This window comes from Mastigoproctus giganteus, chromosome 2, assembly GCF_048544385.1.
Source record: "Mastigoproctus giganteus isolate SK-2022 chromosome 2, ASM4854438v1, whole genome shotgun sequence".
Classification (NCBI taxonomy): domain Eukaryota; kingdom Metazoa; phylum Arthropoda; class Arachnida; order Uropygi; family Thelyphonidae; genus Mastigoproctus; species Mastigoproctus giganteus.
The window spans coordinates 36,051,562-36,067,856 of NC_143576.1; the positions used below are offsets into that span (position 1 = coordinate 36,051,562).

The 16,295-nt window shown below is 38.0% G+C and overlaps 1 protein-coding gene across 3 annotated transcripts in view; it reads left to right on the forward strand.

The window, feature by feature from the left end:
• Positions 1–16,295, forward strand: part of Naa35 (N-alpha-acetyltransferase 35) — a 401,343-nt gene that overhangs the window by 169,293 nt on the left and 215,755 nt on the right. For all 3 annotated transcript variants that reach the window (XM_090368451.1, XM_090368454.1, XM_090368452.1), the window contains one exon: positions 2,476–2,596. In XM_090368451.1, the coding sequence (XP_090224577.1) occupies positions 2,476–2,596 (121 nt within the window). The remainder of the gene's footprint in view (positions 1–2,475; positions 2,597–16,295) is intronic.

The window sequence follows — 16,295 nt, forward strand, 5'->3', positions numbered from 1 at the left end:
TTCAGGTTCATTTTCTGCCTACACCAAAGCTCGCAACAATTGTAAAGCAGTTATTAACCAGTCCAAACTAGAGTTTGAACAGGCTAAGAGTAGAAAACTTGCTTCTTGCCCTAATGGTAGCCGAGCATTCTGGTCTCTTGCCAAAGCTATTGGCTGCAACTTTTGCCCATCTCTGCTCCCACCTCTGTCCAAACCAGATGGTTCTGTTGTCACTTCAGCCAAGGATAAAGCTGACCTGCTAGCGTCCCATTTTTCTTTCAACTCGTGCATTAACGATCTTGGTAAAACACCTCCCACTATTCCCAGCACGCTCCATTCAATGCCTCCTGTGGTCTTCCGTCAAAAGGATGTCAAAAGGATTTTGACGAAACTTGATGCTAAGAAAGCTCCAGGTCTCGATGGCATTTCTCCACTTGTTCTCAAAACCTGTGCTCCTGAATTTACTCCTATTCTTTGCCGCCTTTTTTCACTTTCTTATTCTAAAGGTGTTTTTCCTTCTGCTTGGAAATTTGCTCATATCCAGCCAGTTCCTAAAAAGGATGACAAATCCCTCCCATCCAATTATCATCCCATTGCAATTACTTCTACTCTTTCTAAAGTAATGGAGAAATCAATTAACTGCCAAATTTTAAACTACCTAGAAACCTTCTGTCTGATCAACGATCGCCAGTATGGATTCCATCATTGTCGATCCACTGGTGATATTCTGGCTTATGTTACCCCTTTATGGACTAATTCAATGGAAAGGTTCGGTGAAACACAAGTAGTTGCTCTTGACATCTGAAAGGCTTTCGATCGTGTTTGGCATAAAGGTCTTCTAAACAAGCTTCCATCTTATGGTTTGCCAACTGTTTTTAGTAATTGGTTATCCAGTTTTCTCTCTGATCGCTCACTGAGGGTGATGGTAGATGGCTCTCTGTCTTCTAACTTCTCCGCTAATGCCGGTGTCCCCCAAGGTTCAGTTCTTTCCCCCACTCATTGGTTATCCAGTTTTCTCTCTGATCGCTCACTGAGGGTGATGGTAGATGGCTCTCTGTCTTCTAACTTCTCCGCTAATGCCGGTGTCCCCAAGGTTCAGTTCTTTCCCCCACTCTTTTCCTCTTGTATATTAATGACCTTCTTCCATTGACTAGAAATCCTATCCTTAGTTTTGCCGATGATAGCACATTGCATTCCACTTTCCATTTTGAGAAACCTTGTCCCGCTCAATCAGCTTCAACTTCTCGAAAATCTGCTACCAATTCCTTAAATGCCAATCTTCAGGTAATTCTCCAGTGGGGCAAAGACAACTTAGTTGATTTCAACCCTTCTAAAACTCAGTCTTGTCTTATCTTGCAAAAAGGATTCTTCTGCTCCTATGCTTATCTTTAGTGACCCTCCGATTTCTAGGCAAAATGATATATCTCTTTTGGGGATTACCCTGACTTCTAATCTCTCTTGGCGCAAGCACATTACAAATATTGCTTCTTCTGCATCTAAAAAACTTGGTTTTCTCTTTCGCTCTCAGCGTTACTTTTCTTCCAAACAGCTGCTCACTCTGTATAAATCGCAAATCCGCCCTGCCATGGAATATTGTTCCCACATCTGGGGTGATGTCCCCAAAACCTCTCTCAGGCTTCTTGATTCCATTCAGAAGAGGGCAGTTAGGTTAATTAATGACTTATCTCTAACAGAGTCTCTGCACTCGCTGTCTCATAGACGTACTGTTTCTGCTGCATGCCTCTTCTACAGATACTTCCATGGGCACTGTTCTTCTGAATTAGCTTCTATAATTCCTTCTCTCTCTCTTTCAAAACAGTCGGAACAGTGCCACCACCAGCCAACATCCATTTACTGTCCAACTTCAAACTCACAGAACCAACTTTTCATCTTCCTTGTTTATTCATTCAACTGCCGTTTTCTGGAACAACCTTCCTTCATACGTATTTCCTGAAAATTACAATCTACAGAAGTTCAAGTCCAATGTCAACAAATATCTTCTTTCGTCTTCTCAACCTCCAACCCAAGCACGGTACTAAGTACTATAGGTTCTAACACCTCTCGTGTTTGGGGTTGACATAAAAAAAAAAAAAAAAAAAAAAAAAAAAAAGAAAGTAGACACGATTTTATAGGCCTGGCTGATTTGGTGTTTCTGTACTATAGCAGATATAGGAATTGAGGCTTCTGCCCGTGGTATGAATTTGTGTATAAAGTATATCAGACAACACTTTATTGCAATTGATTTTTACATTATTTGCCGAATATTTTTCGTGTGGGAGTGTTAATCAGACTACATAATACTCGCTTGAATGATTAGTGACATATTTTCAAATTGAATAATAAAAATAATAATAAATAAATAATATACTCATTATAGCAGTTTAAAAAAATATGATTCTTTCTAGGACATTTTCATTGGCAGTGTAAATTTAAAATAAATATCAATAATATGATTTAATACTCAACTTAAAATAAATAAACATGTCTTTAATTTAGTGCTCAGGTCTTGAGGAAATAGACCGTCATCTTCTACAATGCAGTGAACTAATGCCTGTACTTCAGAGAACTACTATAATGGGAATTCAACCAGATCCACAGGCAGAAAGTAGTAATAGGGGTAAGTTTGCAAAAAAAAAAAAAAAAATTTAGCTGTTGTTGGCTTCAGTACATTTAATTACTTTCTAATATTCCCATGCTATCTTTTTCTGCTCTATTAGACTGTAGAGCTCCATATTCATCATCTGTGCATCCTCCTCTTGCTGTATTTCTTAATGATATAATTATATGAATTAATGGCCTCCCTGATTATTGCTTTAAAGATGTTGTATAATTCTAATATATTCACCATCCTCTGCAATTCATCCAATTCATGGATGCCACGTAGCATCTTAAACTGTCATAGACCTCCTCTTCTGAAATTAAAACCCTTGTCTATATCTTTAATTACTGCAATACCTATTTTCATCTTCCAAATAGTGACTGTGTGATCACTACCAGGCTAGTGCTCCTGTACTGTAAGCCTTGTGATGTCATCTGATTTGTGAATAATTATGTCTAGAATGCTCTTACCATAGTATTTTCTCTAATGTGCTAATACAAATAATAATGTAGTTTATTTAAACTCACTCCCTATTATTTCAGTAAGTTAGGGGCATATTGAAATTGCTTATAATAACACATTCACAATTGCTTGCCCATTCCATTTGCATGTACAGAATTCTCGTCATACGCTTCACAATCTTCTGGTATGTAGATTACTCTCGGTATACCTTTGCTTCCAACTAACACACAGATTGTGTGCTGGCAGGCATAACTTCTGACTCTGCGAAAGCTCTATTTGCACTCAGGCCACTTTTGGTAAGATGCATGACCCCATCTACCCTTCTGTCTTCCCTGTTCTCAACTCCTTTAATAGAATACCTCCTCATACATACCATAGTGGAACAACTCTTCCCAGGTTTCTGTTAGCCCTATTATGTCAGCAATAGCTGTTCTTATTAGGAGTTTGAATTCAACCATTTATTGACAACACTCCTGACATTACCGTAGACACAATTAAGACTAAGTATTCTTCTATAGTTTACCCCCCCTTGAAGTTATTTAGGCTTGTTTCCTTAGCTTTATTTCCTCACTCATTTGAAATGTTGCCACTCTCAGAACATCTTGTCAATATCGGCTGTTGTAGCAGCAAACAAGAATTCTTAAGATGTGTGCAAGCATTACTTTGACCCGTATCAGATAAATGCATTTATATTATCCTCCTAACTAGCAGTTTCCCTGAACCATTAAGGTGTCCTCAGTTGGTACTCGCAAAAACTCATGCACCACCTTTCTTTAAATAAATACCATCCTTACAAAATAGATTCCTTCTACCTACAAGTGTGGATCAAACTGATAAAAAAAAAAAATTTCCCACCAAAAGCCTTGCAGAATCATTCAAGTCAAGTTAATCCACAAGATTTTCAGCATATAATCCTACCTATTGTGTCTGGGCACATATGCATTCTGACATAATCACAGCATTTTTTCCAGCATGGTCCTATATTTATATAACAAATCATTAGTTCATGTTTGTTTAATATCATTAGTCCCCACATAAATAATAATGCTCTTTTCCACCCTTAAAATGCAACAGTCTGTTGATAACATCATCAATTGTTGCTCCAGGCAAATACATCCTGGTTCTTGTCCACCTATCTTTATTGCAAAATGCCGGGAGGGGGTCTCTGTTATCAGGAAAGTGTTGCCCATTTCCTTGACTACTGTGATCCTGGCATGAGTGTACATGCAAGTATACATGCAACTGTTTTCACTCTCAGTAACCATCACACAACTCATGCATTTGCTTGCAGTAGTAGTAGTAGTGGCAGATGATGCAAGAAAGCAAGCTTATACAAGTCAACAAAAAAAATAATTTTGTGTGTGCGCAACACACATAGCAGAAGTTAATTGAAACTTCTTTCGGTGAACATTTATTACTTGACCGAGGATCCTGTGTTGACCGTATAAATGATGCAGGCCATGAATCTGCATGAATGGGAGTCTCGAGATATGAGCCGTTCCGTTGTTACCAAATCTAGTTTCAGAAAGTGCTGTGGAATCGGATGATATTTAAAACCATTTTGCTTTGATTGAGCCGAAATAACTTTGTTTTTGAGAGAGCCACGACAGCTGTTAAAGGCCGACATTTGACTTACATCCTCATTTGGAAATGCTGTTTGAAGAAGAGCGTGATCCCGGGCTGCTACAATCTTCACATCATTCTTAAAACAAAGCTGATCACATATAAAACAGACTGAACTGAAATCATCATCCAGGAATGTATGTTTAAATTTTGCTTGGATGCTTTGTTGTTTCTTAAAATCCTGTTGCTGTTCCTGCTGTGTATTATGCCCGCTACTCATTGAACTATTTGATGGAGTACTTCTGGCAGTTGGTTTTGACTTCTTCGCTTTTCATTTACAACTAGGCTTCTAGGACTCTTCATCGTTTTCATTTGCAGTATCAACTTCCATGACTCCTTCTTCCAAATTCACTTTCAACATTTCTAGGGAGATGTAAGGCTCTGAAGATGTGGATGAACCGTCTCCGGCTTCTTTGTTAAACTCCATTGCAGGCTGTAATTTCTTCCACTGTCGAAATAGCTTAGATATCTCCTTTGTACTCAATGGAGATGGTTTTGGTGGTTGCATTGCCACATATACATGCTCTATATGCTTGTAGTCTTTGGCATATTGAATTATAAATTCTTTTCTTTCGAAATTTTTTATCACATATGGTGGAGAATGATAAAGGAATTAGCATGATGCAGTCAGTAAGGGTACTGATTGGGTCATACATCGCTCATGCTTGGTACAGGGTGGTACCATGGTGGGGGAATGAATCATTTCGTGTTGCATTTTCTTGGCGATTTTTATCAATTCATGAACTCACTGTATTGTATGTGCACCTTACAATGCTCACTACAGTGGACCCCCCTCCCCGCTTTACGATTGGTTCACTAATAAAATCACTTCACACTGGACACTCCGTAACAAAATTAAATGATACCTGAAAATTGGAAGAATGTTTTTCACAGGTTAACAAAAGAAAAAAAAAAGGAAGGAAGATGTATTTACCGGGTATTCCCTCCCAATTACTAACTAGACTCAGCACTGTTTAACTTCAGTGATCGTACTAGAACCGGGTCATTTAGCCTAGTATGATTGCTGGCCATTCAGAATGCCTGTAATGCTTTTACTTACGGCAACAGTTGCGATTTTTGTTAATTCACGAACGCAAGTTACTCTTTTCCAATAATAAACCAACCACTGGGTGAAGGCATACTTCCACACATCTATCCTGCAACCATCCTTCCTTAACTTAAATTTATGCCCCTTCATGTGTGTATTCTCAGCAAGAAGAATGCCATTCACATTCAGCTTACTCAATCCATTCAAGGCCTTAAACACCTCAGAAGATCACCCTGCAAGTGACTAGGCTCCAGACGCTACAATTCGCAGAATTGAACCTTTCTAAGTAAGAGCACCTTTTGTGCCCTTCACCAATCTGGTTGCTCTTCCTGCACCAGTTCTAGCAGATCTGTGTACTTCTGGAAGTAGGGCCTCCAGACTTTTTACTGTAAGGATCTAGAAAAGTTTGGCAGATGGGTTGAGAAATGGCAATTGAAGTTTCATATTGATAAATGCAAAGTACTAGATATGGGTAACAGTAATTCCAGAGTAATGGAAAGGGTAGTGGAAAATGAGAAAGACCTGTGGGTAATTTTGCAGTCGGATATGAAGGTCTGTAGTGCAAACAGGCTGCCAGGATAGTTCATGGGTTTTGTTAATGATATACAGGAATTTTGCTAGCAGAGATGAGGTTATTATTCCATTGTATAAAGCAGTTGTCAGGCCACATCTTGAGTACTGTGTACAGGTTTGGAGACCTCATTTTAAGAAGGATGTGGAGCTCCTGGAATGAGTACAGAGAAGGGCAACAGGATGGTGAGTGGAACAAAGGAGGGAACTCTTAGCAAGAAAGGCTTTGGTTCTTCAAATTGCAGCATCTTGAGACTAAAGACCTGTTAGGTGATCTGGTATTTCAGACTGAATGGATTAAGCAAGCTCAATGCTGATGGGATTCTTACTCTTCTTCAGACCACACACTTGGAGAGACACAAAATCAAATTGAAGGACAGCTGCAGAATAGATATGTGGAAGTCAGTGGGTGGATTACTGGAACAAACTTCCATTTGTTGTTGTAGAAGTTGATAGCTTAAATAAATTCAAGGAAGAATTAGACAAACTATCGGAGGAAATTAATAAGTGTAATGGGAGGTGTGTGTGTGTGTGTGTGTGTGTGTGTGTGTGTGTGTGTGTGTGTGTGTGTGTGTGTGTGTGTGTGTGTGTGTGTGTGTGTGTGTGTGTGTGTGTGTGTGTGTGTGTGTGTTCTGGCTGATACTCTGCAAGCTTTATTTCTTGCATCATTTGCTAATGCTAAGTTACACATTTTGTTTAAGCCATGATTCATAGGAGAATCAGCTCCTTTGATTCTTCTCAAGCCACAGCTGTTGTTGTTGTTGTTTTGCTGTTCTAGTCTGGGGAATGATTTCCATTTGAATACTATTTAATTGATTAGTAATGAAAATTAATTGATTTAATTGACATTACTACACTAAGCTAATAGATTCCTAAATGCTGTGATACATCTTACGCTATCAAGTTCAATATATACATTACATATACTGTTACGATCACAGTTTTAAGTTACTAAAAAAGTAAAATTTCTTAGCTAAAAACAAAAATAATATATTCCTAACAAGTGATTGGAACCATGAAGCTACTTAATTATCACAGTGGAATCCTGCTGTTCTGCTGCACTACTAGTTACTTGTTACGATATTCACACCAAAACACCAATACAATAGTGTATTAAAAATAAGCTAATGAATGTGACTAAGTTAATTAAACTATTTGTAAAACAATTTAATGTGTTAATTAACCAAAAAGATTGTAAACACTCCTTTGATAAGATCAAGTATTCTTGCATCCCTTCTGTTTCAGCATATGCCTGTTAAGAAGCACAGACCATGTTGAGAAAAATTTTAATCGCAAGGCTTGCACAGTCTTTCTAGGGCCAAATCTATTGACAAAGTTCTCATCATGTACTCCCTCCTACCTTGTCTGGACAGAATTGCAGACACTTTCAATTTCAGTCTTAACTCATGACTGTTTCTAAACATTGCCCTGTACTTGCTGAGTAACTTCTCAGATCGCGTACTGTTAATATCATTAGTAATGTTACCTTTGTCCTTAACATCATCCACTTTTGCTCCAGGCAGGCATACCCTGGCCCTATTCCACCTTTCTTCCTACTCTGGCCCTATCCGTTTTACAAATCACTTTCCCATTTTCTTGACAATTGAGTTACTGAAAACAGCTACCTCCTGTGGTCCAGCACACTTTGCCATGGAGGATCTCCTTGTGCCTTCTGTTGCTTGAGTGTATTATCCATCATTGTGCTGGGTGGCTGAGTGCTCGAAGGGGTCCTCTTTTTAATTTCTTCAAGGGCTCCCACCCAGTTCCTCAAGTTCATCAGAATGCTGACTTAGCACCTAAGATCCTCATATTCTTTACAATGAAAGCATACAAAACATCTCCCTTGGCAGTAACATGTCCCACAGTGGATATCTCTGCAAAAAGGCTGCAACAAATATAGCTGTGGTTCACAAATTACCATCGACAGTTCTCTCCCGAGCCAAAGCATTTCCACTACTTCGAGCTTTTTTTGATTTTCTGCTTTTGTTAAGAAGCACGATTCCTATATAAATATTAAAAATTAAAATTACCACTCAAACTAAGAAGTAAGACTATAATGATGCATATTATTACCACAATTATGTTACATATTACATACTACACTTTATAATTTTATATAATACTACTGCCTTTCTAATTCCTTTGCTGAAGACAAATAATATTCCAATGTGAATTGATCCTTCAGGCTACTTATTTCCAACAATTAATGTGCTACAGTTCCTACCGTGACACTACACTACAAGTTACTAATTATGATATACAATATGCATGCTTAAATTGCTGATAACATAGGCACTACAAAAGTCGTAGCATACTAAATTTGGTTAAAATTTATTGTATTCCTGAAATAATGTCAAGAAGACATTGCTTTGTTTGTTCAACCAACAGACTTTAAGATATGTGAAGCTGGCTCATGATAGGGTAGAATGTTGTTCTGTAATATTGCTGAACAAATTGGATGGTAAGCGATATCCACAGTTCATCACAGTTGTTTCAGCCTCTGTTGTGAGTAATGGTGCATTTTTCTGTCCACTTAGGTAATTTTACTTAGGTAAATTATTAGGTAATTTTAATCTTTGGCTTAAGTATGTTTAAGCAGTGCAAGCACACCTTGCTTCCATCTCCCTTTGGTATTAATTGAATATTTCAGAAAACCTTTATTGCTGGACCAAATCCTGTTAACCCCCTTAATAAGTAAAAAATAAATAAATAAAGAGCTTATTTAACATTTAATGCCTTACATTGGCTTTATTACTCATAGGTTAAACTAAATTTACATTCAGTTCACTGAAGAAGAGATTAAGCCAAAATTTTGATACTAAAGTCTATGGTAAGTTTAATTTTGATATAAAATGTTTTAATTAAGAAATAATTACACATTCACCCCATGAGAATGTTATAAAAAATTTACTGTTTTAATTATACTTAAAAGGCCATAAATTTTTGTTTCAGTGCAGTAGTGTGTGCTTTTGTTTCATAATGATTGTAGCAGCATTAATAATTATGTCCACCTGAAGCTAAATTTTCTGCTGAAAAAAACCCCTTGGTTTCATTCATTATTTTATAGACAAACCAGTCTATAAATATGCTCTTCATTTGGTTTGAGAGTAAGATAATGAAATTCTTGCTAACACTGACCAAACAGGAAATGATAGTACCAGTGCTTGACCCTTGTTAATGGATTGGATTAATTATTAGCATTTACATTAGCAGAGACATATGATGCAAGAAAGCAAGCTTATATAGCATTAGCCAAAAAAAACTTCCCATCCAATCACTCCAAAGTTTGTCTGCTTCTTCCTTGAATTTATTTAAGCTGTCAACTTCCACAACAACAGATGGAAGTCTGTTCCACCAATCAACTACCTGATGACTAAAGGCATATTTCTGCACATCTATTCTACAACTTTCTTTCCTCAATTTGAACCTATGCCCCCTCAGGTTTTTAATCTGAGCAAGTGGAAGTATCCCATTAGCATTGAGCCTGCTCAAACTATTCAAGGCCTTATACATCTCAATCAAATCACCTCCAGATGCTGCAGTTTGCAGAACTTAAGCCTCTATTGGAGCACTATAGAGCACACTTTGTTCCTCTCAACAACCTTGTGGCCCTTCTCTGTACTCGTTCTAGCAGCAAACTCTACATCCTTTTTTAAAATGATTTAGCATTAGTAGAGGCATATGATGCAAGAAAGCAATCTTATGCAGGGTCAGCCCAAAAAAAAAAAAAAAAAAGCCCTCCCATTTCACCCCTCCATTTGTTCCAAATGCCTATCCAGCTCAACCTTAAATTTATTTAGGCTAATGAACTTCCACAACAAAAGATGGAAGTCTGTTCCACCAATCAACTACCCGCTGGCTAAAGGCAAATTTCCGTACATCTATTCTACAATTGTCTTTCCTCAAATTGAATCTGTGCCCCCTCAGGTTCTTAATCTGAGCAAGAGGAAGAATCCCATCAGCATTCAGCTTGCTCAAGCCATTCAAGGCCTTATACACCTCCGTCAGATCACCTCGCAGGTGCTGCAGTTTGCACAACTTAAGCCTTTCTTGGGAAGAGCACCCATTTGTTCCCGTCACCAATATCTTGTTGCCATTCTTTGTATTCATTCTAGCAACTCTATATCCTACCTAAAATGAGGCCTCCAGACCTGAATAATGTACTCTAGGTGTGGCCTGACCATTGCCTTGTATAATGGGATAATCATCTCCCTGTCCCTGCTAGCAAAATTCCTATATATCATTGACAAGACTCCACGACCTGCCCTGGCAGCCGATCTGCACTGCTCAGCAAACTTCATATTTGACTGCACAATTACCCCCAGATCTTTTTCACTTTCCACTTCCCTGAGTGAGCACCCATTTGTTCCCTTAACCAATCTTGTTGCCATTCTTTGTACTCGTTCTAGCAACTCTACATCCTACCTAAAATGAGGCCTCCAGACCTGAATAAAGTACTCTAGGTGTGGCCTGACCATTGCCTTGTATAATGGGATAATCATCTCCCTGTCCCTGCTAGCAAAATTCCTATATATCATTGACAAGACTCCACGACCTGCCCTGGCAGCCGATCTGTACTGCTCAGAAAACTTCATATTTGACTGCACAATTACCCCCAGATCTTTTTCACTTTCCACTTCCCTGAGTGTAGTACCACACAGTTGGTACGTTTCTCTTCGGTTATTGCTACCCGTATGCAGTACTTTGCATTCGTCAAAGTTAAACTTCAGTTCTCATTTCTCGGCCCATTTGCCCCAACTTTCTAGATCCAGTTGGAGTAGCATACTGTCCTTACTGTCATGAACAACCCTGCCAACCTTTGTATCATCTGCAAACTTGGACAATAAACCTGATGTACCTTCATCAATATCATTGATAATTATACAAAACGACAATGTGCCCAACATCGAACCCTGGGGAACTCGACTAATAACATTTGTCCACGAAGAGCAGTGTCCATTGATTAACACTCTCTGTCTTCTTGCATTCAACCATCCCTTTATCCATTGTAGCAACTTACCCTTAATGCCATATTTGTATAGCAGTCTTCCATGTGCAACAGTATCAAAAGCTTTCCTGAAATCCAAGTATATGATATCAAAATTATTTTTGGCATTCAGTTCCTTTGTGACCACATCATAGTATCCAATCAAATTGGTCAGACAAGACCTCTCTTTAACAAACCCATGCTGTGTCTTAACTATTACTGCAGTCTTGTCTAGATGATCCTGCAATGCTTCTTTAGCTAGTGATTCCATTATTTTCCCTGGAACAAGTTAAACTAACAGGTCTATAGTTACTTGTGTCACCTTTTGAACCCCCTTTGTGAATTGGTGATACATTTGCACACCTCCAGTCCATGGGGACCTCCCTGAGTCCAAAGAAGGTCTCATAATTATGGCTAAGGGTTTGCTTACTTCCTTTGCTGCCTCCTTTAATATAACTGGATAGACCCCATCCACTGCAGGTGCCTTTCTTATGTTTAACTTCAGCAATTTCTCCTCCACTTTGCTCTTAGTTATTACAAAATCACTTAGCTCCCTGTTAGAGTTTGATAAACTTCTGGCACTCCCCCCATTGAATAACTCTGCATGTGTGAATGTAAATGCAAAATACTCATTCGGTTTATCAGCTACCTGAGCATGATCATCAATAGTCAACCTATCTATTTTAAGTGGTCCAATCTGATTCATTCCTTTCCTTCTAGAGTTTTACATAAGTAAAGAACTCTTTGCTGTTTTTCTTTGCATCCTTTGCCAAGAATTTCTCGTAATCTGCCTTCACCTGCCTAACCTCCTTTGTGACTTGATTACAGACTAGTTTATATGTCTGTAATCAAGTATATACTTTATATGCATCCCATACATTTTTCTTCTGTACCTCGAGCCTCATTAGTTCATCTGACATCCATTTAGGCCTAAACCTTGAACAGTATTTGTTAGTTGGAATGAAAAGCCTAGTAGCCTCCAAAATTAAGTCCCCAAAGGCTTCCCATTTAGAATTCAACATTGGTAACATCATCAGTTGATCCCACTGTACAGAATTTAAAAACTGTCTGAGACCCCTTTAGTTACCTTTATGAAAGCAAAAGCCCTTCCCTTTAGCTTTGATGGTAGTTACATCTTTAAGTAATTCCCACATCAGTACACTGTGATCACTGTCACCCAGTGGTTACTTTATCTGCAAATTCTTAATGCATGAATAATCACTGCTGATAATCAGATCAAGAATATTACTCCCTCTGGTTGCCTCTCGAACATGTTGCTGTAGAAAACAGTCATCCAATAAATCCACAAAAGTCTTGCTAGTGAGCGAGTGACCAAGCTACAAGTTCCAGTCGATATATGGAAAGTTAAAATCTCCCATTATAAGACATTCTGATTTACTGGCCCACTCTATTTTAATGCACAATTGCTCATTATACTCATCAGATTCATTAGGACTATAACACACACCTACTCTCATTTTTCATTTCCCAGTGCTTATGTCACACCAAACAGACTCAACATTGCATTGTCCAGTACTCGAGGTGTGGCCTGATCGTTGCCTTATACAAGGGGATAATGATAATCACCTCCTTATCCCTGCTAGTAAAATTCCTGTATATCATTGACAAGATCCCCATTACCTGCTCTGACATCCTGTCTTCACTGCACAGAAAACTTCATATCTAATTGCACAATTACCCCCAGATCTTTTTCATTCTCCACTACCCGAGTGTAGTACCACACAGTTGGTACATTTCTCTGGGGTTACTGCTACTCATATGCAGCACTTTGAATTACAGTGCAACCTCGATATGCCAAGCCTCTTCATTTTAAGCTTTTCGGATATACTGCTGGTATGATCATGTCGCCCAAAGCTAATTATGAAAAAAAGTAATATGTTCAAAGAACTAGCAATTTCATATTGAAAATGGAAAAAATGAATACTATTTATACTCGTATCTACTGTACTCGTATCCAAGAACAATTAGTTAAAAATTCGATGTATATTCACTTTATTATATTCAGATTCAGTTGCAGAATAATTTTTGTAAATAACAAACACTCGTCAGAGACTAATTACTGCAGACATAGTTTCTCCCCTCAGCTAGAGATGCAAGAAAAGAGTATATCAGTGAAACACTAATTACAAACAACTACCTCTGGAGGGGAATACAGCTACCATTCGTCAAGTGCATTACATTAATTACAAAGTAAATTTCTGTAAACAACAGCACGTGAAATCTTTTCTTTGACTAGAAGTTACACAATGTATTTTAAGTGTAACCAGAAGTTGCACTTAATGTAATTAAGTAAAATCTAAAGCTAGACTAGAAAAAAAACACACACAGAAACTGACAATTTATTTATGGAGAAATCACATGACTTCACTTTGGCACTATGACAATTTGGTTTTGATTTAGTTTTCTCTAAACATGGTAAATTATAGGGCATGAGAAATAAATACACAGTGAAATTAGTAAAGCGGTAGGATGGATCAGTTGAATAAAAGAGGAAGAAAAATTGCATTCATTCGTAGACTCGATAGAAGATGAAGTTGGCCTCCAAAGAAAGAAAACTTTGTGAGAACAGTGCTTATACAAGTGATTTCTACAGAAGCATAGTGAAGGAGTACCAATAAATGGGGTGATTTTCAAAACACAGGTACTTAAATTTGATAAACTACTTGGATGACTGGTGTAAAGAAAAAGCACCAAAAATTAACAGAAGTGCTTGAAAACATTAATGAGTGATGGTATGGTTAGAATATCAGTAATTTTGTCCTTAATAATGCTAATTGTATCTATATGCAAAGTACATAGAATCATTAACTATATAATATCAGTGTGGGTACACCACCGTAGTTAACCCATAAAACTAAACTATGTATGTAGTGTGAAGGCATTATTGTTTCAATTATATCTCATATTGTGGCTACCTTCACAGCGAGATAGCAGGTATTGCACTGCTTCGAATAAGTAATGCTTCTCTTGTAGAAAAGACTACTGTTACTTATTCTCAGTGGGCACCACCAGACGGCACCATTTCAAAGCTTGTTGGCCTTTCATGGTTAGGTGGGCGGATACCCTGGTAATGCAAACATGCCATCACAGTATCATTCTGTTCACCATTTGGCATCTCTCATATTGTGGAATTAACTTCGCAACTGTGATGGCATGTTTGCATTACCAGGGTACCCGCCCACCTAACCATGAAAGGCCAAACAAGCTTTGAAATGGTGCCGTCTGGTGGTGGTGCCCACTGAGAATAAGTAACAGTAATGCTTCTGTACTAGAGAAGCATTACTTATTCAAAGTAGTGCAATACCTGCTATCTCGTTGTGAAGGTAGCTACGGTATGAGATATAATTAAAACGATGCCTTTACACTACATACGTAGTTTAATTTTATTCTTTTAGTCTTTAAATATAGTATGATTAAGAAATTCAGAAGTGCAAAATTAAAATGCTAGTGAGATGGTATATCTCCTTTACTAGCTTAAAATTTTCACAAACTGAAATAGAAAATTCAGAGTAAGAATAAAATAGTTTGATTAATAAAGTGAGGATAGAAGTTTTGTCCCATATAAAGAAAAAATAGAAATAATTAGGAAGAAGTAGAATGAGAAATATGTCTGCCAATGTTCCATCTCTTCATTGGACTGCTACAAGGCATTACAGCAGGTACTGAAGCAGAACACTGTTTTGATAACCTCCCCTAACCCAGCAGGGGCTGAGTTAGGGGAGTAGAACAGTTATTTATCCCCCCCCCCACACCGACAGCCAGTAAGCAGACTCATTCTTGACCAGCAAAGCACTTATTCCTGAAAACTGGACCATAAATGCAAAAATAAAAATTGCATATAATAATTAATCTAATCCATTGAAAAGAAGTCAAACATTGGAATACTGCAAACAGAAGTCAGAAAAATCAAAAACTTCCCCCCCCCACCAAAAAAAAAAAAAAAAAAAAACAAAGAAAGAAATTTGGGCACATGTCAGGTGCTGCACTACTGTGTTTGTTATAAAGTGGGGAAAATCACCACTGGGTTAATATTCTTCAATAATAACTAAGTTAATAGCCTGAAACATAAATCGACTTATGTGAACGGTTCTTTATCATTGTGAATCCACTTAATTTATATATTTCTGTGGCCTTTAATTGCTACTTAATTGCTTAGCCTTTTAATTGCTACTTAATTGCTTAACCTTGTAATTGCTACTTAAATTAAAAATTATAATTTAGAATTATTTTGGTAATGATATTTCATTACATCCTTTTCATCAGAAATTAGCATTAGTAGAGGCATATGATGCAAGAAAGCAAGCTTATACAGCATCAGCCAAAAAAAGAAAAAATTTTCCATTTCATCCATCCATTTGCTCCAAAAGTTTATCCACTTCTTCCTTGAATTTATTTAAGCTATCAACTTCCACAACAACAGATGGAAGTTTGGTCCAGCAATCAACTATCCACTGGCTAAAAGCAAATTTCCACACATCTGTTCGACAACTGTCTTTCTTCAGTTTCAGTTTATGCCCCCTCAGCTTTGTAATCTGAGCAAGAGGAATAATCCCGTCAGCATTGAGCCTGCTCGATCCATTTAAGGCCTTATACGCCTCAATCAGATCACCTCGCCAGTGCCTAGTCTCTAGACGCTGCAATTTGCAGAACTTAAACCTTTCTTGGTAAGAGCACCCCTTTGTTGCCCTTCTCTGTACTCGTTCTAGCAACTTTACATCCTTCCTAAAATGAGGCCTCCAAACCTGTACCCAGTACTCAAGTTGTGGCCTGACCATTGCCTTATACAAGGGGATAATCACCTACTTATCCCTGCTATCAAAATTTCTGTATATCATTGACAAGACCCCATGACCTGCTCTGGCAACCTGCCTGCACTGCTCAGAAAACTTCATATCTGACTGCACAACTACATCCCCCCCCCCCAGTTCTCTTTCATTCTCTACTACCCTGAGTGTAACACCACGCAGTTGGTACATTTCTCTGGGATTACTGCTACCCATATGCAG